The sequence below is a fragment of the Convolutriloba macropyga genome, chromosome 11, assembly GCF_964194025.1.
Source record: "Convolutriloba macropyga chromosome 11, txConMacr16.3, whole genome shotgun sequence".
Lineage (NCBI taxonomy): Eukaryota > Metazoa > Xenacoelomorpha > Acoela > Convolutidae > Convolutriloba > Convolutriloba macropyga.
The window spans coordinates 39,923,442-39,945,529 of NC_134478.1; the positions used below are offsets into that span (position 1 = coordinate 39,923,442).

General features: G+C 33.5%; 1 protein-coding gene across 2 annotated transcripts; it reads left to right on the plus strand.

Annotated features, from left to right (window-relative positions):
- Positions 1–1,244: 1,244 nt before the first annotated feature.
- Positions 1,245–21,716, plus strand: LOC142349842 (uncharacterized). Of its 2 annotated transcripts, none has more exons than XM_075401649.1 (5): positions 1,245–1,676; positions 6,497–6,794; positions 11,414–11,707; positions 14,805–15,036; positions 21,092–21,716. In XM_075401649.1, exons 1-4 carry the CDS (start codon positions 1,598–1,600, stop codon positions 14,950–14,952), a joined length of 819 nt encoding a protein of 272 aa, XP_075257764.1. In that variant the 5' UTR covers positions 1,245–1,597; the 3' UTR covers positions 14,953–15,036; positions 21,092–21,716. The 2 variants fall into 2 exon arrangements, with proteins under 2 accessions (XP_075257764.1, XP_075257765.1); XM_075401650.1 differs by lacking the exon at positions 1,245–1,676 and adding an exon at positions 2,113–2,972.
- The last annotated feature ends 372 nt before the right edge of the window (positions 21,717–22,088 follow it).

Genomic DNA, 22,088 nt, shown 5'->3' on the forward strand with positions numbered 1-22,088 from the left:
AAAGAGATTTCCGAGTAAAACGGGATTAAAAAATGTTTTTTCTGCACATATGATCTGTGTTGTTTTGTTCGAGAATTGGGAGAATAGTTTTTTGGTGCTCTTTCAAGCAAACAAACAAAACGTTGTAATTACTATGGAAAGAGGATACTTGCAAAATACAGGGTACGCTGAGAATAGAAAAAATTGGATGCACTGATTTTTTGTACCAAACAAAAAGAATCAAACGGTATAATTTTGCAGAAAATTACGCAGTGGTTTTCCATTTTTAACGATTTCCGCAATCCTTTCATTTTTATCGGTTCAATATTGGAAGCAATCGACACAGATATGAGACCAAAACAATTTTTTGTTCAGACTTTATAATTGTTTTCTATAATTTTTCTTTTTAATTGCTCCTAAATTTCAAAAAACAACCAACAGACAGTTGATTAAAAGATTACTACTGCTATTACCACTGCACATGTATAACAGCATTCGTTGTATGGCATTTTTTTTTTTCATTTTTTCGTGAAACTAATTAAGAAATTTTTGCCTCAAAATTTCTAGAAAGTTCTTCAACGAGCAAAGATTTTCGGATAAAATTATTTGAGGTAAGAGTTAATTGGATTCATCAAATCGGAAAAATCACATTCGCGATGCAATTCATTGCGGACAACCGATTTGCTGAAAACCTTGTCAGGATGTTGCAATTAGTTAGGGTTGATCCACACCCGCTGCAGTGCTGAAGTTGTCGACTATACGTGGACAACAACGTAAATAAAGCTTAAAATGCAAGAACATTAACATTATTATGTGGAAAACACGAGAAAAAGTGAATCACACAAGCTTCGTTTGAGTTTTGATGGAGAAAGTTCTACTTTTCCTGTTGTTTCAACAAAACAGTTGTTCAAAATAAAGTTATTCAAACTAAAAGCACTTCAGTTCTAACAGTTTTCTTCATTTCCTAGAAATGACTTGAACATTCAAAAATTAAAGCTCAAAAAACCTTTCAGAACACAGAAAACGCTGAAACTTTCTAAGGAAAGCGCTGAAATGCGCTAACACTAAGAAATGCGCTGCACATTTTGAGAGTTTTTAAGTGCATTTCATGTTATGACTACCATATTGAATGGCGAGCCGGTAGTGCATGCTTAGTTTTCAATACAAAACAATACAAATCTAATATACTGTCAGGAATAGAAATTTGTCTCCCTATAAACTACACGTGAAGCTGAAGTTCTATGGTCCGTATCCTGCGTTTGCGCTTCGGCGTCGAATCTGGTTGTACGTTTACAATCAAACTCCTAAGATATTGGAGTGGTTAAGTTTAAACGAGCAGTTTAGAACAATGTCGTTAAACGACATGTCTGTTTGCGCATGTATGCATATACACACCCATTCTTCATAGTCTACAAAATGATCGCTATTTTGTTTCTTCAACGCGCGAGGTAAACTTTACAGTGACGATTATTCTTTTCTGATTATTCTTTTACTACAAATTCTATAGCATATCTCTGTTTTACCATATAATTCTACTACAACTAAACAGTATTACCTTCAATTCAATCTGCATCGTCTGATCGGCTGGTGAATTTTGAATAGCTGTTTAAAAAAAAGTATGGCCGACAGTTCTGAAAAGACAACAGAAGTGGTTATCTCAAGTGAGGAGGTCATTCTGTCACAGCAATATGACCCCGGTGAGTGTAATAAACTTTGAATGAATTTCTAATACCAATTTTGTGGCTACTTCTCTTTAAAATTTTGCGGACATGGTGATTAAAAGTTATGCTCTTATTCTCATTATGAGATCACATGGTTCAAAAAATTTTCTGGCGTGAAGTGGGAAACGCGCTGAAAAAGGCAATGAGATGCCCTAGTTTCATTCATATCAAGATATGATATTCTCATAATAGCCTGAAATGGGTCGAACATTATTGACCGGGTTTTGACATGACTGGGTTTTGAACGTTCAGTTTTTTTCAGCTATAATATGTCCCATAAAGTTGAAAAAAGCGAACGTTCGAAAAACGCCAAAAAACGTGCAATTGAGCATCAATTTTAATACATGTTTTTAAATTGAACCTTGACCTTTGAACTCTAATCTGAGGCCTTCGAAACGTTCGGTTATTTCAACTTTATAGGACACGCTATATCTTCAGCTTCAACAGTTTTACTCCTTTCTGTGCCTTTCTCTCAATGTTCCCATCCTGAATGCTCTGAAGCCTTTAACTAATCCTATTTATGAGCGTCTCGTAGATTGTAAGATCCTTCTAAGATGTTAAATTCACCTTGATGACGGTGCCACTTTTTGTTGCTTCAAGGATGAAGGACAATATTTATTTTGTTGTTTCCGAAGGACGTTCAGTTCACATGTTTTGCTGTGCTATTTTGCCTTCCTCTTACTGCACAAAAAATTTAGAGGGCTTTCAAGTTCTTTTATCAGCTATTAAGCTATTATTCTGCCTGGTTTCTGTTTAATTTTATTTCCATTGCGTATTACTTCCATTTGTGGTTTTTTTGTTTTCCAAAGTGGTTTTGTTTCCATTGAGCATTTTTGAGACCTATATATAGTAGCTTTATACAATTAGCAACAAAGGATCCGCGAAGAAATATAATTTAAAAATTGCTGCTCAATTTTGAAGGCTGTTTGTTCTGCTTTTCTTCCTTGGTCGCTCTGAACAGGCAAAAACTAATGTTGGCACAAATGCATAATTATTTTTTACTACAACACTGCATACATTCAATGTCCCCTTTTTATAAGATTTAGCGTTTGAGAATGTCTTAGTACGCTGTCATTGTTTTCTCAGCCTAAAATTGTCCGCTAGTTCTTTATTGTAAATCTAGCATTAGTATTGTTCCTTGTGGAAAAACCAAACCATTGTTATACTGAGTTATAAAATTTTATTTTATCAATTGTGCCTTTTTGGCTTGAGAGATGGCAGATTTAACGGAAAAAACGCCAGCAGAACCAGCTCTTCCTGGAATGACACAGGGTAAAATACAGGATTTTGGTTATTAAAAACTATTTTTTAACAAATTTTTAATCAAATAATTTTTCAAGCATAGAGGAGCTCATAAGTTGAAATTATGTTGTAGCAGCCGTTGTTTTGAACGAGGCTCTTTTTATATAGCTCTTTTTCATGTGCTGAAAACAACATGTTCTCGGAATAAAAATATTAGGCAAACGTGTACTAAGCTAAGGGTGAGAGGGCACAAGACTAGTTAGCAAAACTTTAAATAACTTGGGAAGTTTTTACACTCTATTAACTTGTTCGGGAAATATATTTAATGAGTGTTTTATTCAAAGCTTTAATAAATACTTTGATAAATAGGGTCTTAGAACCTTCCCTTGGAACCTTTTTAAGAAAACTATGCCTCAATTTTAGCTATTATTACTACCATTTACATAGCCTCCAGGGATCTCTCTAACAATTGCCTCCCCATTTCTAAATTGAAGCATTTCTTCATGAGTATAATTTAATAAGAAATGTGAAATGCGCCGAATTATTTTTTTCACCGCATTCAAAGCAATCATTACATTTCTTACAAAAAATCACCTAAAAACCTCGACTTGGGAAGCGCGCAATTTCATGACCACAGGCATTTGAGACATAGACCTATGTGATAATTCTAAGTATTATATAATGTTTCAATGAGTATAGTTTACAAGGGGAACAACTCTTTACTAAGTACCAAAAGAGGAGGACAGTGGGTAAGATATGCTCTCATAGGTTCTAAATTCCTTTAAAAATATCATTTAACGAAGTTTTTCGAAAAGCTGATTTGTTGAGAAAAATTTTTGAGATTTTTATTGTCTCACGCTAAACTTAGTTCCATTTTTTACATTTTGCAAGCTCTGAATAGTTCTAAAACAATAGGTTGTAGTTGAAATCCGCGCAAAATGTTCAATCGTTCGTGGTTTCTTGTGAAACAGTTTTTTGTACAAAACAAGAACAAAATTTTGACTTCTTCAGAAACGCATCTTCAGAAAATCTCATCAGCTACCTTGACTTTTCTACTTATTCAATTTTTTAGTTTCTCCATTGATAGCGTTATCGCAACACTGATTAGATTTGTCTTTTAAAGTTTGTTGACGTTCATTTTCTGGGAAGCACTCAATCTACAGCAGGAAAATTTGACCAAGTTTCCCGTTTTGAACAAACGCAGCACAAGGGAAGACTTGAAAACAGTGTTGATTTTTTTGCATAATTTTAGAACAGATACAATTTTTAGCTCCCAAAAAAGAGTCTTGCGGTTATCAGTGATAAATTCAGTAGCTTGCTTGTTCTGTGTGTGGCACAGAATGTTCCCAAAATCTCATTTGAAAGCATATGATATATCATAACAATATATTTGAAAGGGTTTTGCAAAAATGTTTGTTTAAGAATTAAATTAAACAAGGTTGTCATCGAGCTGCAAAAAAATAGTCAAAATTTATCAGCTGGAGTTTGAATAAAAACGTGGAAAACATCGAGTTTTCAGACGAATCGAAAACCTCATTAACTTTCAATACAGTCTGTCTTTTAGTTTTTGGAGAGAAGGCCAAATTATTCTCTAGTAGTGAATTAAAGAAAATTAGTACCTTTTTGAACTATATATGTAAAAACTGTTTCCCAAAAAACTACCGAAAATTATAAAATTAAAAAAGAGGTCTCAACTGCAATTGTTTTAGCAGTTAACACTAAAACTAGTTCTCAACAACAAGAGGAAGTAGAAATAAAATAGAGAAAGCAGATCAGAACCAAATTAAACTTTACGATGTTTTCTTTACCCAAAAAAAAAGAAAAAGCTTCTAAGCAGATAGATTCAATGAAAACAAGTCAAACAACTGAAAACAAGAAAATTTGTCGCTAGGAACTGATATTCTTCATAAACGATCAGTAAATCACAAAAAGATTTTTCAATAGGAAAAATGAGCCAGAAAGGTATCAAAAGCGTTTTAATTTCTTTTGAAGTCAAGATTGTATCGGAATCATTGTATGTAGCTCGCACAATTGAATTTTGATACGAAAAGAAATTATGTGTTTCCTTTATATGACATTCGTAAGGACAGATGATCTTGAAAATGGGATAGCAGCAGACCCAGCAGCGCATATCTACGAAAACTCGCGAAAATCGTCCTTTTCTAGTACTACAAAAAACACCGATCGCAATTCAAGCAGTTTGATGTTTGCTACCTGTTCAGGCCGGTTTGAAAGAAAAATCTCTGTAAACCCCACATTCAACAATTGACCTCAAAGTCACCAAACTTTACGAAAATCTCTTTGAAAATGTTTCCACTAAATAACAAAAAACAAATTACATGAAATCGGAGTTCACTAACAGAGGACTGAGCACAAGAAGCAGCTGCTAACAATTGTTATTTTTTACTGTTTCAATTACTCACAAACATATGCAAACATATGAAACAATTAGTTTCAACAGTGACTCAAAGTTTGACCACTTTTTGTTTAAATCAAAAAATTATTTTTTCCAATTCCAAGTGTAGACCAAAAACTACACAATGCAGAATCAATCGTTGTTGGTCACTTTCCAGTCAGTATTGCACGCGGAACAAGTGCATATCATCAATAAAACATGGAACAATTTCATTTTTTTCAGGTTTGATGTAAAACTTGTTCATTTTTTCTTGTTTTTCAAAAAAAATTTATCAAAAATTACCCAACAAAGAAAGATCTCTAATATTTTTCTTTTTGACTCTCAGGACTAGGGAAAATTTTCAAAATGAAAGGAACATTAAAAGCGTGAATTACGGTCAAAAATTTAAAATGGCTCAACACTTGTCTTAATTTCTTCCGAAAAAAAGCAAAGGTTTTTTGCTTTTATGTTCTAGGAAACATTGACAAAATAAAAAAAATGCTTTTTAGAAAAAATCAAAAGACCTAAAAGTTGTATTTGCAGTGAAATGTTAGACGCAGAGAGCTTTAAAGTATCACCAGATATGTTGATCTGGGATGCCCTCAAAGAAGGTCAGAAATTGTCGGAACAAAAAATTTAGGGCCAGCATAAAGTTCTCCCATTTTTTTCCAAAAAATGTGGGAATAGGAATTTAGATTCGGCGATGACCCTCAAAAATTACCTGTAATACACATTAATAGTACAAGTTTTTTTCTACCTAGTACAGGTTTTTCTACCAGGTTTTGCCTAGATTGTTCATACTTGCAATTAGAGACAGGTCAAAACATATTTGAATACGTTGCATCTCATTACACCGCAAAGGCAGAACTTACCAAAGGAAAATTTGACCGAGAGCGTTTAAATAAATTCAGTTTTGCTATGCTAATACTTTGAACTTACAAGAACATTAAGGAATCGGGATACATCCAAAAGCTAAGCAATTTTGAAAAGAAGCTTACAGCCGGTTTCAGCAAATGTAGCCAACTTCGAAATTGCGGAAACCAGGCTACAAACCTCGTAGCTTATTTTTAACTTTTGAATGCAACATAATCCAAGTTACTGGTAACTTAATAGTTGCTACCGTTTGCAAGGGACTCAACGTACTATTTTATATGTTTAGATACCTACCCCACCGCTCCTGCCGACCCTTCTGCCCTGATCAATGTTAATTCAAGCATAATATCGGAGGAACAAATCAAAACAGCTTTCGCTGAATACATCACTGAAAAAAGCTACTGTTGCAACCGACCCAAAGACCCCCAGAATGACATCACACTTGAAGGGGAGTTTTCAACAGTGTTCAAATTGAGGTTTAAACTGAACAGTTATGTGGAATCGAGATCGATTGAGAAACGGGAGGAGAAAATGTTGCTGCAAAATAATCCAACTACTACCATGTACAGTTCTCAAGTTAATCAGTAAGTTTTCATTCAGCGATACGTGTTTTCTCTTCAAACTATCAATATTCTTGCTGCAAATTGATATACTTACACAAAATGGTAATGTAATAGACGCAATGCAGCTACAATATTAGTCTATAAGTTCCTAAAAATGCTATCTGCGAGCACATAAAAGTCTTTTAAATAAAATATCTGAAGGAAAAATCATCGTATGCCTTACCAAACTACATTACTATCAAAAACTGTTCTATAGTTTATTTTTTTGTTAGGTTTGAATACATCTATTTCAGACCCATTGAGCTAAATTTTTTAATGCTGTTAAACCAACCTTTCACAGCCCAATGTAGTTAAGTTCAGGAAAAATATAATTGTTTATGTATGGTCGACAAAAGGACAGCCGAGTATGGTAACCGACCTAACACAAACAGTTTATATAGTTTTTTATTCCATTTAGTTATAACTAAATGGAATAAAAAACTATATAAACTGTTTGTGTTAGGTCGGTTACCATACTCGGCTGTCCTTTTGTCGACCATACATAAACAATTATATTTCTCCTGAACTTAACTACATTGGGCTGTGAAAGGATGGTTTAACAGCATAAAAAAATTTAGCTCAATGGGTCTGAAATAGATGTATTCAAACCTACCAAAAAATACTAAACTATAGAACAGGTTTTTGTCGAAAAATCAGCTTTTTGTAATCAGCGTTGATAAAAAGTGTACTTCACCCAAGATGTGCACCGAAAACATGGAAAGTTCCACATAAACTATAACTGTCTAAAACAAAAAAGAAACGAAAAAAAATACAAAAATTGCTTCGATGTTGATTTTCTCATTGTCCTCAGGATTTCGATTTTTTATCAATTTTCATTGAATCAGAATCAATTCAAAGAAAAAACAGGCAACCACCATGTTGACTCAATTCTTTCATTAACTAGAATCGCTCATATTTACAGACTATACAATTTTCTCGACTAATATCAAAAATGCCTCCAAAAGTTCAGTGTTTCTATTTCATTAAGCACTGACTTCTGTTGTTCACGGTTATAAATTCAAAACTTCGCTCACTCTCTCAGAGGTATCCGTTTAAAAGTTTTTAGGCATTTTGATGCTAGGGACATGAAATAAACGATGAGTGATTTCCAGGAATAAGTTATGGATCATTGGTTTCTTAAAATGGACGCAATAAAATTGCATAATTTTTTGCACATTACGACGCAGAGGTATACCCAAATCGTCACGGGCAGATATAGCCGATGCGTTTATCTCGTGTTCCTTTTTACTATGTTAATACAATGAAAATGGAACGATATTGTGGAAAATAGCTACTTTAGCAGAAACCGGCAAAATGGAAGGGAAACTAGCAACCTGTGTTCGCAAAAGTGTTCTAATCGTAGCCGCAAAATACAAGTACAAACTTTTTAACCAATTTTTCGTACTGCTTGTATCACGCATCTGCTCCATTTATGTATCAATTTTTTGCACGCAATGTAGCTCGATTTTGCATATAATCCGCATTTAAGCCTAACTTAATTACTACTTATTTAATTAATTCTAACTTATTACTACTAGTAGTACTTTATTACTACTTTTTTACTACTTATAGTACTTTATTACTACTTATTACTACGTATTAGTACTACTTATTACTACTTATTAAAATCGGCCAGTCCCACATTGATATACAAAGCCTTTGATGTGCGAGGGATTTTTCGAAAAAAATCAGTTTTTGGGGTTGCATGTATTCAAAACACTGTAAAGCTTTGAAAGCTTCAATTAAATCTTGTTTAAAGTGTTTATTGCATGCTCAAAATGCGTGCGAATAATAGATACCTAAATTGAGCGGAAACGTGCTACAAGACTTTTAACCTACTTTTCGTTCCGAATGTTCTTATATTTCGCAAAATTGGCGGAACCCCTTTTGCGAAAAGTAAGATACAAAGGATGTCTCCTAATTTCGTTCAATGTATCTATCTAATTTTCGGGCCAATTTTACTATGGCGGAAATTTTGGAGTATGTCTCTGCGTCGTAATGCATAGCATTTTCAAAATTGACGTTGAATCGTTTGTTCGTATGCACATAAAATGTACAGCGACAGACTGTACATTACTAAACACGTTACCAGAAGAGTACTAGCACCCCAATCTGATATTAGAATAAACTCGGCAGCCGTTAACAAAACAAAACCAAATCTTGTCAGATTTTTGGATAAATTTTATAGAGTTTTGGCTAATTAAATCCCAAGAACACGAAGATTTGTACAAAGTGGCCTGGGAATTTAAGTTTCAGAGAACCAGAAAACAAGAAAACTATCTAAAACATGGCAAAGCGTTCAAGTAATAAAAATTAAAGATCTTTCAAAATCGTAGTATCTAACAAAACATCGACACAAAAATATTCAAAAAGTTGCCAAAAATCAATTCTCCTCAGATTAATAACTCAACAAAGCTGGCTGCTCTCGCAAGATGAAATTTCTCCTCCAGGATCTTGTCTTTTTTCTAAAAATGCAAAAAGTAATGCAAAAGCGAACGCATTTGCGCACGATCAGATTGCGGGGTCTATAATTGATTCCAAGAGTTTTTGAATGAATAAGAGAATAACTTCATTAGTGGGGAATAATTTCAAACTTTAGATGAAAATATGTTATTAGTCGATAGCAAGTTTTGAACTTGTTAGGCAATTTCCCATTATATACAATTTCCAATTACGAAATTGAATTTATTGGAAACCACACGAAAACAAATGGCACTTTGAGAAGAATATGTATGACAAACATGTTGTTTTGATCGTAATTTGAAAGTGTCAAAAAAGTTACCTGTTATGTGAAACGCATGACAAAGAATATTTTCAGTTCTGGGATTTTTTGGAATCGAAACAATAATTGTCCCCAGCAAAAAGAACAGAAAACCAGCGTAAATTACCACTCCCAAAAACAGAAATATACTAGTATGATCTTTAAGAGAAGTAGTATCCACAAAAACAGAATTATATACCATAAAAATAGAAGAATACTATAGACCTAAAAATTACCCCAATATATGTATTATATATATATATATATATATATATATATATATATATATATATATATATACATGTATGTATATATATATATATATATATATATATATATATATATATATACATGTGTGTGTGTGTGTGTGTGTGTGTGTGTGGGTGTGTGTGTGTGGGTTGCTATTGCAAAAATCAAATAAAAACTTATACTGACCAATCTTCCAGTTACAATACAACACTGATCCCAAAGACTAAGTGGAGCCAACATTTAGGATTCGTTACTCGGAGATTCTGATATGTTAATAGAAAATTTGAAATTCACACTAAATAATGCGTATGCTTTTGCATTCATCGCATTTCATCTGCAAGGCGTCATCAGCTTTTAGGAAAACCTTAAAAACTGTCGCCAACTCACTGCAGAAAATAGTCAATATTTGGCTCTGCCAACAATTTTAGTGACATACTTGCAAACTTGAAGAGGTTTCAAATTTCTATGTTGCATAGATTTGATTAAAATTAACTGAAAATTTATTAGTTCTAGAAATTGACATCAATTTTTAAAATTTAACTTTGTCCCTAATCTGTTTGAAAAGAATCTTCTTTCAAGTTAATAAGACAGTGCTATGATGTTTGTCAATAAATAAAGCAAAAAGGCCAGATAATTTTTTAATGCATTAGATGATGTTTGTTTTAACAATTTTTTTTTTCTATCCAATCATATAATATAAACATTTAGACTATTTATTAGTCAGATTTGACATATTATGTGATATTTTATCGATATCTAAACGGTTCACTCAGTTGAAAAAGAAAAAATTGTTTAAATTGCCTAATTATTGCAAATTTGTTTGATCATTTCTTGCAGCGTTTCTCTAGCATGTAAGGACGTTGTGTTGCTGCTCCTAAAGCACACATAGTTTGTTTAATTTGTCATATTGAATCCCAATGACAGTCATTATGCATTACTCTAAACAACACATTTTTGGCTTCTTTGTGAAATCCGCGTGACAGTGTCAATTGGTCTCCTCGAAAACGGCCTCTAGCTGGGGTTGAAATGTTGAAACTTCTGCACTTTAATAAAACCCTAGGCGGTACATTAATGTGTGTTCTTACAAATTTCAAGATAGTCATATGAAAATACTTACATCGAGGGTAGACTCACCCTCGCTTTTTCATTAGCTATTACTTCGCACAGAGAACAGGAATTTTCTGAATTAAAAAGGAAAATTGCTAACGATTAACATTTTATGTTGGAATTTATTGCTTAGAATCGAGCTGACTTTTTACCTCATGATCGATAAGTGACCCCAGGAAGAGTCAAAAGCAACAACTAGAGACTTATAATGTTACAGGATCAATTTGTTTTAATGGTACAGTCCAATGGTTTAAAAAAACTCTACCAAGCGGAATTTTTCTAATGTTTTTATTCCAAAATTTGGCGATCCAATCAAACTAAAAACACTGATAGTCATTAGTCATTTCGTTCAGATATAGAAGTAAAAGGCGCGAGTAGTGTTCAAGCATAATAAACAAAAATTGCCGTTTTTAAAGAATTATTTGAAATTTAACAAGACGTTAGCGCCTCTCATGTAAAACGAACTTGATCCAATTATCTTCAGAGGGTACGCTGGAAATATGGGTATGTCTGGCAACCCCTATGATAACCCCAGCCACATTGGTCACACCACTGGCTTCATGGGCGGACAAAATCGAGGACCCATGGGCACGGACTTCAACTACAGTCACTCGATGGGTATGTCATCGGATCCCATGGGCAACTTTCATAATGACCCTATGGACAGAGGAATGGGTATGGGGGTTGGTGGAATGGGTTACAACCAGCAGACTACAATGGTCCAGACACAACAATTTGTGGCACCGCAGGCCAATATGACGGCGGGCATTATCACAAAGTAAGACATTGACAAATTTATTTATCAATACATCTGTTCACGTTTTAATGTGTGCTAAGTTTGTGAAAAAAATAGTGCTTGAGGTGTGTTCGATTTTGACATAATTATAGAAAATTTATCAAACTAATTAAGCCAATTTGATGATTTTTTGATAGTCGAGTTCGGGATCTATTCTTTTTCACCCCACCCCTAGCTTAGTGAGCATACATCTTTTACACCCCTAGGAACATGTGCTAATTTTTTTTACATATTAATGTGCTATATATTAACACAAAAATTGTAACAGGTGAGCAAAAAACACGGGGGGGGGCATAAAAATCCCGAATTTTAAATGCGGTCGGTTTGACATAGACAAAACGAAAAAAGCCTCGGTATTATGTTAAAGGTAAAATGTACTTGTTTATGTTGTACAGCCCGAAATGCGTTATAATAACGGAATCCTATGTAACATATATACGTACCAATGCTGAGTACACCGGAATGTCATCACTTTGAGGTCCGATATTTGAGAGCAGACGTTCAATTTACGAAAGTTTTTCAGGTCACCCTACTCCAGAAGACCGAACAAAAATGACGTAAAAAATCGTCAGTATGTTCGGTTTAGCCAGATTCGGTATGTGCGGTTAATGGACGTTCGGTATCTTCGGTTTCATATGTACCCGTACCTTAGTGTCATGCTAGATCAGTACTGAATCATTAAAAATTACATTCTGGATTTTTGGATGACCCTGTTTCTGATCATGTCACTTTTAAAAAATTACAGGGCAAATTCCAGAGTGATTCATTTGAGTGATTCTGAACAACTTCTTTGTATAATTTTATACAGACGGGTTTCTTTCTTGACATAAGTAACACTTGAAGGACTCTCTATGAGCATTAGTAATTACCGCCTGGCTTTTATCTGTTCGCGCGTAATTACCGCCTGGCTACTATCTGTTCATGCCTAATTGCCGTCTGGTTTTCATCTGTACATGCATAATTATATATACATGTAATTGGGACTCTGAACTCGCTTATTTAAAGATGAAAAGTGAATAAAGTGAATTGAATTGATGAAATGATGAAATCATGAAATGATCAAATCATGAAATGATGAAAATGCTGCAAATGATGAATAACAATGTATTAATAACGAACTAATTATTGGTTTTTAGTTTCAGTTTGTTTTAGTTTTAGTTCTGCCTCTTTTTCACGAATTTTAGGCTTTCTGGATCATAAAACTGCTCCACAGAATATTTCCTGGCTGTACTGGTCTTTTCCCGTCTCTGGCTGAATTTTTTCCCAGGCGCCATCGTTGGACGCCATCTTCTCGAATTGCTGTTGACCTGTGACAATCATACTGGAGACAACAGACAGCAGCTGCCCAACTTCTAACCAGTTTTGAGAATTGTTCTGGATGAGAACATACACCTGAAATGGAACGAAGAAGCAGACGGGAGTACATAAAGAAGTACATACATAAGGAAGACATAAAGGGGAGGGGGGTATTCATCATAGAGAGTTGTGAGTGGTATCATTAGAAAGCCCGTCCAGCGAAGAATATGGAATTTAAAAGATTTAACACGGGGGAGGGGGGGTATTCATCATAGAGAGTCGTGAGTGGTATCATTAGAAAGCCCGTCCAGCGAAGAATATGGAATTTAAAAGATTTAACACGGGGGAGGGGGGGGGTATTCATCATAGAGAGTCGTGAGTGGTATCATTAGAAAGCCCGTCCAGCGAAGAATATGGAATTTAAAAGATTTTACAGTTTTGTTATATGATGGAGCGCAAAATCGACCCCCCAACCTAGGTTTTTGAACTCTTGCTATAATATACTTTCAAATTATACTTGATACTTCTCAAAATAATTAGTTTTAATTGGGAACATTAATATTAATTGGGAACATTAATTGGAATAGTTTTCATTACTAAGACAAGTTGAGGAACATCTGGCTGGTAGTTTGTATCAAGGCTGGTTTGGCGGTGTTTGTTTAATATTAATTGGGAACATACATTCTGTTTCGGGGGGGGGGGGGGGTTGGGTTTGATGAGATCAAACCCACCCCCCCCCCCTCCCCCGAATCACACTTTCTTTTCAAACCAAATATTACAACGGTACGTGATTTGTCATTCGGGGCTTCCCCCCCCCCACCCGCGACACTCACAGCACATCAACAACCTAATCATTCTTTTTTTTCAAAATTTACATTTTTCGAAACTTGTTTGAAGCTGGGCAGTCGCTGTCTGCTGTCTCCAGGATGATCGTCACTTGTTCACAGCGATTTGAGATGATGGCAACCGACAATGGCACGTGGGAAAAAGTTCAGCAAACGGAAGGAAAAGATTAGGACAGTCAGGTGTGACCTTGTGGAGTGTTGCATTACTCAGAAACGATAATATTTGAACCAATGTGGCGATAAATTGGGATGGGCAATGTGCTAGGCGCTCGCGGCGGCGGCGGCGGCGGCGGCGGCGACTGCTTCTGGGTATTCGGAAGCGTGTATTCGGAAGCGTGTATTCGGAAGCGGATCCGCTGGACCTGAATCGTACTATTAGAATGCAATAAGAAGAAGAGGAATAACGATTTTTACTATTTTTATTAGCTTTCTAGAGGCGGCCATTTTGACATGTCAAATTTTCGAAAATTTGCGTTTACGAAATTTCTCTGATTGTATTCTGTACATGATAAAAACCATGTCAGACTGTACAGTGAATAAGCAGGCTGTTATTACTTCTTCACAGAAGGCAACCAGGCAGTTATTACCCATGCTCAGTTGAGATAGATATTTGATCTCAATGCCGTCAGTCTGTCAAGTGAAAAAAACCTCAAATACTCTTACATTTTCCTGGTTCAGTGCTGGTGGAAGAGTTTTCTCATGTTTCAGAACTGAAATGCTCTGAGACCAAAGTACGGGTAAGAAATAGTCAGTATGTATTTTTGGCTTCAACCGATTGCTTTATTCAGCAGCTTTGGAACTGTGTCCTTCTTTCAAATCTGACATCTTGAAGTTGCAATTGATGTGCAACAACCGATGCGTGATGAAAGGGAACGTGCCAAAGCTTCCTAATTCTTGAGTTTCTAATATTTTTTCTGTTAATCTAATATTCTCCTTAGTGACCTGTGGGCCTACAACCTGCAACCAGCGGGTGACTGGTGGGAGGGAAAAAGGGAAATTCTGATAGAGAGGAGGCAGGAACAGTGCAGTCATTGCAGTCACATGAGCAGGGATACTTGTTTTTTTCTGTCATGGAAGTGGTCGTAGTGATGGCGGAGAGCAGAGGTGCATCCACTGCGACGGGACAGGGCTAAGAAATTGCATGACTTGTGGGGGTGCTGGAGTTGTCAAGTTAGTGCATGCGGTCCTTTTTGCAATATACTTCATATATCAAAAAGTTTTAGGCACAGCTGGAAAAAACTAACGTTCTACGAAAATATTTGTTCAAAAATTTCTGTGGTTAAGCAAAGTTTTTATTGCTCTGGAACAAAATTTGAGGCAATTATTCAAAACTAGTCTGTCTTTTGTTATGCAAGATTTCTGCTGGAACTTTTTTTGCGCTTTTTTCTAGAATATTCTTTCGATTTCAATTCGCGAGCGACTTTCTCATTCTTGTTTTGTCCATGACCTAAATCGCTCTTTTTCAGAAATTAAGTCATTTGCCATAAAACAAGGGATTGCAACATTTGAGAGGAGAAAGACCTTGTAGCAAGGCGAAATTAAGGCCGAAATATTTTCGCCTGGTTGTACAAATCCCTCCTTGCTCTTAGCTTTTTGCACCCATAAAAAATCACAGGTCTTGAATTCAATTCGCCCACCTGGCGTTCGAGATCATTTTGTCCGACGCTGGTCGGTTTATGTTTTTTTCCATCAGAAGCGCAACAATTTTGACTTTTTAAACAATAATAATACAGATGGCATAATCTTACAGACTTGTTGATTCCGATGGATGGCTATCTTCATGATCTAAAGAATCAGGGTTTTATATATATATATATATATATATATATATATATATATATATATATAAATATATATAAATATGTATATATATATATATATATATATATATATATATATAATATATATTTATATATATATATATATAAATGAATATATATATATATATATATATATATATAAATCTAAATCTATATATCTATGTATGTATATATATATATATATATATATATATATATATATATATATATGTGTGTGTGTGTGTGTGTATTTATTTGTATGTTTATATATATATATATATATGGGTGTATTTATTTGTATGTTTTTATATATATATATATATTATATATATATATATATATACAAATATATATATATATATATATATATATATATATATATATATATATCTATATACGTATAAATATAGACATATACATATATATACATAATTATAAATATAAATAAACATACAAATAACAAGGCGGCTCGTTAATGTGTGTTCGCACATGATGTTCCGACACGAGCTCATCTACATTTTGACTTAATTGTCAAACAAATAAAGAAATAACAAAAAAAGATGTTTGAGTTTAATGCAATCAATACACAACCTATCTACTAATTGAATTACAAAATGCCATACCTTATTACAGCGCTGATAAGATTTGGCCGATGAGACTATGAGACAAAAAAAAAACAACCAAAAAAATTAGCAAAAACAAAAACTTCACGGCAAAAACTGAATATCTAAATTTAAAAGCACACAGTAACAACGTCAGATTGCAGTCAGATAAAACTTTAACCACTCAAATTTACTTTCTTCTAACTATACAGCGGATTGAAAGTTTTCTTAAGAAGACTATGTTACAAGTCAATAAAGAGAACGATCAATAAGGCGAAATTCAAAAATTAATCAACAATATTTAAACCAAGAAATTTTAAAAGTCTTAAAAATCATTAGCTTTTAACTAGATAATCAATGATAAATTACTAAAAAATTACTACAAAACCAACAAACTTTGTTTTTGGGTAGTTTAAGCCTTAGAAACGAACTAAAGAAAAACCTTAAAAAAATAGAAACGATTTGCGAACTATTGCTACCATTAAAATCATTAGGTATTATCTGAATATTATGTATTTAGATCAATTCTTATTTCTACTATTTCAGCTGCAGGAATTACACTGAGAGATTAAATAAGTTTATTTGGGCCGCATTTGTAAACGATTGAGATCTGTTACTACGCAGTTGTTCTGAACGAAGAGAAAAAGAAGCGCAAAAAATGACCACTTAAAAAATATTTCTAAAAAGGCATAATGTTCAACAAACAAAGCATCGGTGACAAATATTATCAATAGAAACGTTTTTTTTTGGGATAAAAGAAATTGGATGTGACCTCTCATTGATGAAACTAAGTTACAATTTGAATAAAAGGAAAACAAAAACTGAAAAGTTTGAAAAATTTTTGAAAATGTATATCATAAACTTTAAGATTAAAAGCTATAAACTGGCTGACTGATTCGCGTAACATCATTATTTCAATCCTCAATTACCAGCCTGAGAGACTTTTCAGCAATTTACGGCTACCTAAAGAACAAAAACAGGCAAACACAGCAATTTCAAGAAAAAAAATTGAGCGAGAAAAGTGTCGAAGGCGTTAAAAAATGAATTTTTCACAAAAAACTTTTATTTGTTCAAATAATTTTTTAACAGCAATGGGATTCTTTTTTATCAATACAGCTTCAAAATTTCAAATATTAATAAATGAACCGCAAAATTTTTCAGAAAACTCGTAGTATCAACGCCATTAGTTTCATTAGCTTTCAACGGAATCCAATAATTAGGGCGTCTATGGGACAACAAGTTTGTTTGCCGTTCATATTTGGTCAATAAGAACTCACAAAAAGTTATTGAAGATGAAAACAAAAACAAAGACAGGCAACAACCAAAAATTCATTACAAAAGTGCCAAAGGAAAGTGTCGAAGCAATATGAATCATAGGTTCTTCTCTGAAAACTTTATTTATGATCCGTTGAATGTCTTTTCTAAACCAATGGGAACTATCAGTTTTAGGATAATGAGATAAAATTTCAAACGGATCCAAAATAAGGAAAAGTACGCGAAAATAAAAAAAATATTATGAGAACTATTGGCATTGAAGTTTAAAAACAAATAGGTAGCAGAGGAAATCGGTAACCAGATTATTTTTGGCTTTTTTGGAAATAAAAAAAGATCCCATAAGTACTAAGATTAACTGACAATTCACAAAAAAAGTTTAGGATTGGATAATGTTGAAAAGATTTTCAAAAATTTTTTTTCAAAACGCTCAGAAATAACACGATGGCACAAAAAAAAGATGATTTTTATCCATAGATAATAAATAAGCGATCACAATAAGTCGTAAGACTATGAAAACAACAACAAAAACGGGCGAAAACCAAAAATCAGTAGAAAAGTGAGAGAAGAAAATTTCTTAGCCATTTAAACCATTAGCTTTTCTCTGAAAGCTTTATCTCTGATCCAATGAATGTCTTTTCCAAACCAATGGAATTAGAGTAATATTTGGATAATGTGTATAATTTTTTGATAATGTGATATGAAGAGCCAATAAAACGAAAATATCGAAAAAATTTTTATAAAGCTTTGAATTCTTGTGTTATTGAAGTCATATAATCAATAGTTAGAATTTAAAACCGCCAACAAAATGTAATTTAGTTTCAGTAGAAAGCAAGTGGGTTCTGTCAGTATTGAAGATGAATGATTTTTACAAAAGTTTTAAGATTCGTTGATGTTCAAAAAAATTTTCGAAAAATTAATTTTAAATTCTTAGCAGCCATTAAATTCAATAAATTTCAACTGATGTCAATAAAAACGCTCAAACATGTGTCAATGGGAGTATGGGGATGTGTTTTATGCTTGGGTGATCAATAAGACATCACAACAAGTCTTATGACTATGAAAACAATTACAAAATCAGGCAAAAACCAAAATTCAGTAGAGAAGTGTGAGAAGAAAAGGACTTAGCCATTGAAAACCATAAGCTTTTCTCTGAAGAATTTATCTGTGATCCACTGAACGTCCTCTTTAAGCCAATAGGAGCTGTCAATTTTAGGATAATGTCATAAGACTTCAAAAGTAACCAATAATACGGAAATATCCAAAAAAAGTTTAAAACTTTTTGAAATCTTGTGTCATTGAAGTCATTTTGCTAACAGTTAGAAGATAAAACCGTCAGCTAGATCAAATTTGGTTGGTTACAATAGAAGGGAAGAGGACGCTGTCATCACAGAGACTGACTGACAGTTCACGATAATAAGTATACGATTGGTATATATCGAAAAAATATTCGGAAAATTAATTTTGAAGTCCTAATAGCCATTAGCTGTCCACTCAAAGCACTAGATATGCTCACTTAAACCTCAATACGGAACCTATTTCATTGTTAGTCAATGAGTCCTTGCCATAAGACTCCAAAAAAAATTAAAGCCTCAAAAAGAAATTCAAAATTTCATTTTAAAATTACGAAAACTCAGAGTCGAATAAAAAAAAACATGAGGAATTACTTGAAAACAATTTTTTTGTTCATTGGTTTTCATTTGATTGTAAAGGAGGTTTTTCATTAACGGAATCTGTTTATGGAAAGTGACTTATCTCTAGGTAACTAAAAAAAGCAAAAAAAGTAGAAAAGTTTTATAAAAAAAGCTCTTAAATTTACTTCATTTTTTTATATATTGAAACTCCTTATGAGACCAGAACTAGCCTTTTTTATGACCTTTAGTCTGTTAGGAACACGAAATTGGTTTTTTTTGGCAGGAAATTAAAGTTTGAGATACTATTTTTATAGAAAATGTCTTAATTTGAAGAATAATCACACAAAAAGTGAACAAATATCCCGTGTTGACACAAAACTTCAATCCTCGATAACTCCTCGAAAAAAACGAAAATCAAAAAAATCTTTTTAATATTGAATTCTACGCTGGACCATCTTTTTAATGATACCACTCAAATTTCTCTGCGATGAATATATCGATCGGCCAAAATTGACTGAACAAAAAAACCATTTGAGTATATAGTTCCTCCCCCCCCCCCCCCCCCCCCCACAAGTGGGGTCGGAACAATTTAATATATCCAATATAAAATTTTGTTACAATTCTTTAATGAACCTGCTATATTCTATAAGCGCTCGTTAGACTGCTGATTATGAAGGGAAAAAATAGTTGCTGACGACAACAGCTTGAGACATAACTACACGTTCAATATTGTTGACTTTTCAGAAAATTAATAGTAGACAATGTTACATTATTTAATTGGATAGTAGCGTGAAGATAATTGAAAAATGGCACTTTTTCGCTACTTTTTAACCCTTCAAATGTCAACCCACAATGAATTTTTTAAAAGCATCACATAAGAGGAAAACTGGGTGACCGAGTTGTTCCGATCATTAAACTAGGTATGTTAAATTTTGGAGCCCTAAATTAAACTAGGTATGCATTAAATCAGTCGACATTTGAGGTTTTTTTCGCTAAATTGGAAGCGCGGTAGCCGTAAAAATTTTTAAAGGAGTGAAAATCAAAATTTTTAGTCGAAGATAACGGCTAAGGAAACATTCTTCTTTTAAATTTACAGTAGTTCTTTAGTTATTATTGTCATCTTGAAACAGAACTTGACAACCTAAGCGAACTGTATCTAAAGTACAACATTCTCACACAGTTGGAAAATGTGAAAAATATTAAATGCAAAAAATCAAAAGGCCATGTTTTCAAAGCATTTTCATATAACTTGATACTATCTTCAATTTGAAAATTGGTTAAGTATGAATTGGTTGAGAAAAAGGAAATGAAACGTTTTTGGGAGAAAAAAAGACAAAAGTGGTGCTCTTAAATTTTTTGGTCCAATTCTGTAAATGTTTAATGGTGCCCTGGAGTATCTACTTAACCTGAATTTTTGACAGAAATGCTACTTAGAAATATAAAATTTTTTGTCTTAAATTTATAATGCATAAAGTACATATTTTAATTATCTCAAACGTATTAGTGAATTTAGTGATTACATTAAGCGCGAAAGGACCAGAGAAATTAATTTAAGACTCGAAAAAGAAAGACGCTTCAATTATTGGCTATTCAAAGATTCAGTTTTTCAAGAGATTTTGTATTTTTGCAATTTGTAACTCTCTGAAAAAAAATCAGGCTAGCAAACTTTTCAAGCGCCAATAAGTTTTCGCAATTTACAATTAAGTTTTCTCGCAGATCATTAGAGAAAGAATTGTTCTAGGAAAGTTGTCTAATAGGTTAAGAAATTTTGAAATAGCGCGCCGTCTTAATAGGTTTTCAAGTGATCCCAAATTTAGTATCTCAATTTTCATCCAGTTTCGAAAACCGTTTTGAATTGAAATCTGAATCTCAGATCTGATAATGTTTTCCTGCATTAACTACCCAATTCGTATTTCAGCGTGTCGCGGTATGTTGTGGCAAAGTATCAAGACAAGTCAGACTGTCATTTCGAAGGGGTCCATGTCGAGGTTCCAGAGAGCAAACTGGCAAAAGTTAACGGGATCTCTTTATTCGAATACGAAGCTCTGCCTCCAATTGCATCGATTCCTCCTTACCCCTACTCTCAAACTGTGAACGAAGCTGCGATGAAGATTCTAAAAGATCATTACAATGATTACATGATGAAGCACCGAGAATCGAAGAGGATTTTGAAGCAGAAAGAGTCTTTGATGTCGATCCCTGTAACGGAGGCGACGTTGACATTTAGACGAAAAGAGTACAAAGTGTGGATTTATGGCTCTGAGCGGAAAGTATATTGTCCAGATATGAGCGGATATTGTTTCTGGTGCTGCCTTTGCTGTTGTTGTTTCAGAGGATGATTCTTATACTCATTTTTTCTGTCACAATAAACTTTTTTTTGCATTTTCTAAAATTTTCTTGATCTTATGACTCATATATTTTTATACATTGTGAGACGAATTGTATGAAATTTAAAAAATGTGGTGATATATTGTGAACACATTCTCCCACCAGACATTTGTGTACGTAGAAAAATAGAAAGGGAAATCAATTTCAGAAAAGTTTTTTCTTTGATCAAAATGAGAAAACGCTTTAACTATAACCGTTCAAACGTTGATTTAATTGTTTAGTTCATTGCCTGAATTGTTCTGAGTCTTTATACCATTCAGCGCATATTTCTCCTCCAAATATAATAATTTTATACGAGGTAACATTGAGAAAATGAATCCTTAAACAGCACAAATTTTAATGCCAATATTCCCCGTTTTGTGTATCGAAGTTTATAGCCTATAAAATTTAAACATCCAAATTTAAGTTAAAACGTTTAAAAGATCGCAATTTTTGAAGGTACCCATATTTTGGGCACCCACAAAAGAAATCACTTCCAGAAGTTATTGATCTAATCCCCAGAAAGGAATTCTTTCATTTGTTTTTTT

Excerpts from the sequence above, each read along its gene's own strand:
- LOC142349842 (XM_075401649.1), top strand. The coding sequence starts at position 1,598 with ATGGCCGACAGTTCTGAAAAGACAACAGAAGTGGTTATCTCAAGTGAG. Across the intron at positions 6,795-11,413 it reads TACAGTTCTCAAGTTAATCA|AGGGTACGCTGGAAATATGG; the intron begins GTAAGTTTTCAT and ends AATTATCTTCAG. Across the intron at positions 11,708-14,804 it reads ACGGCGGGCATTATCACAAA|TGACCTGTGGGCCTACAACC; the intron begins GTAAGACATTGA and ends TATTCTCCTTAG.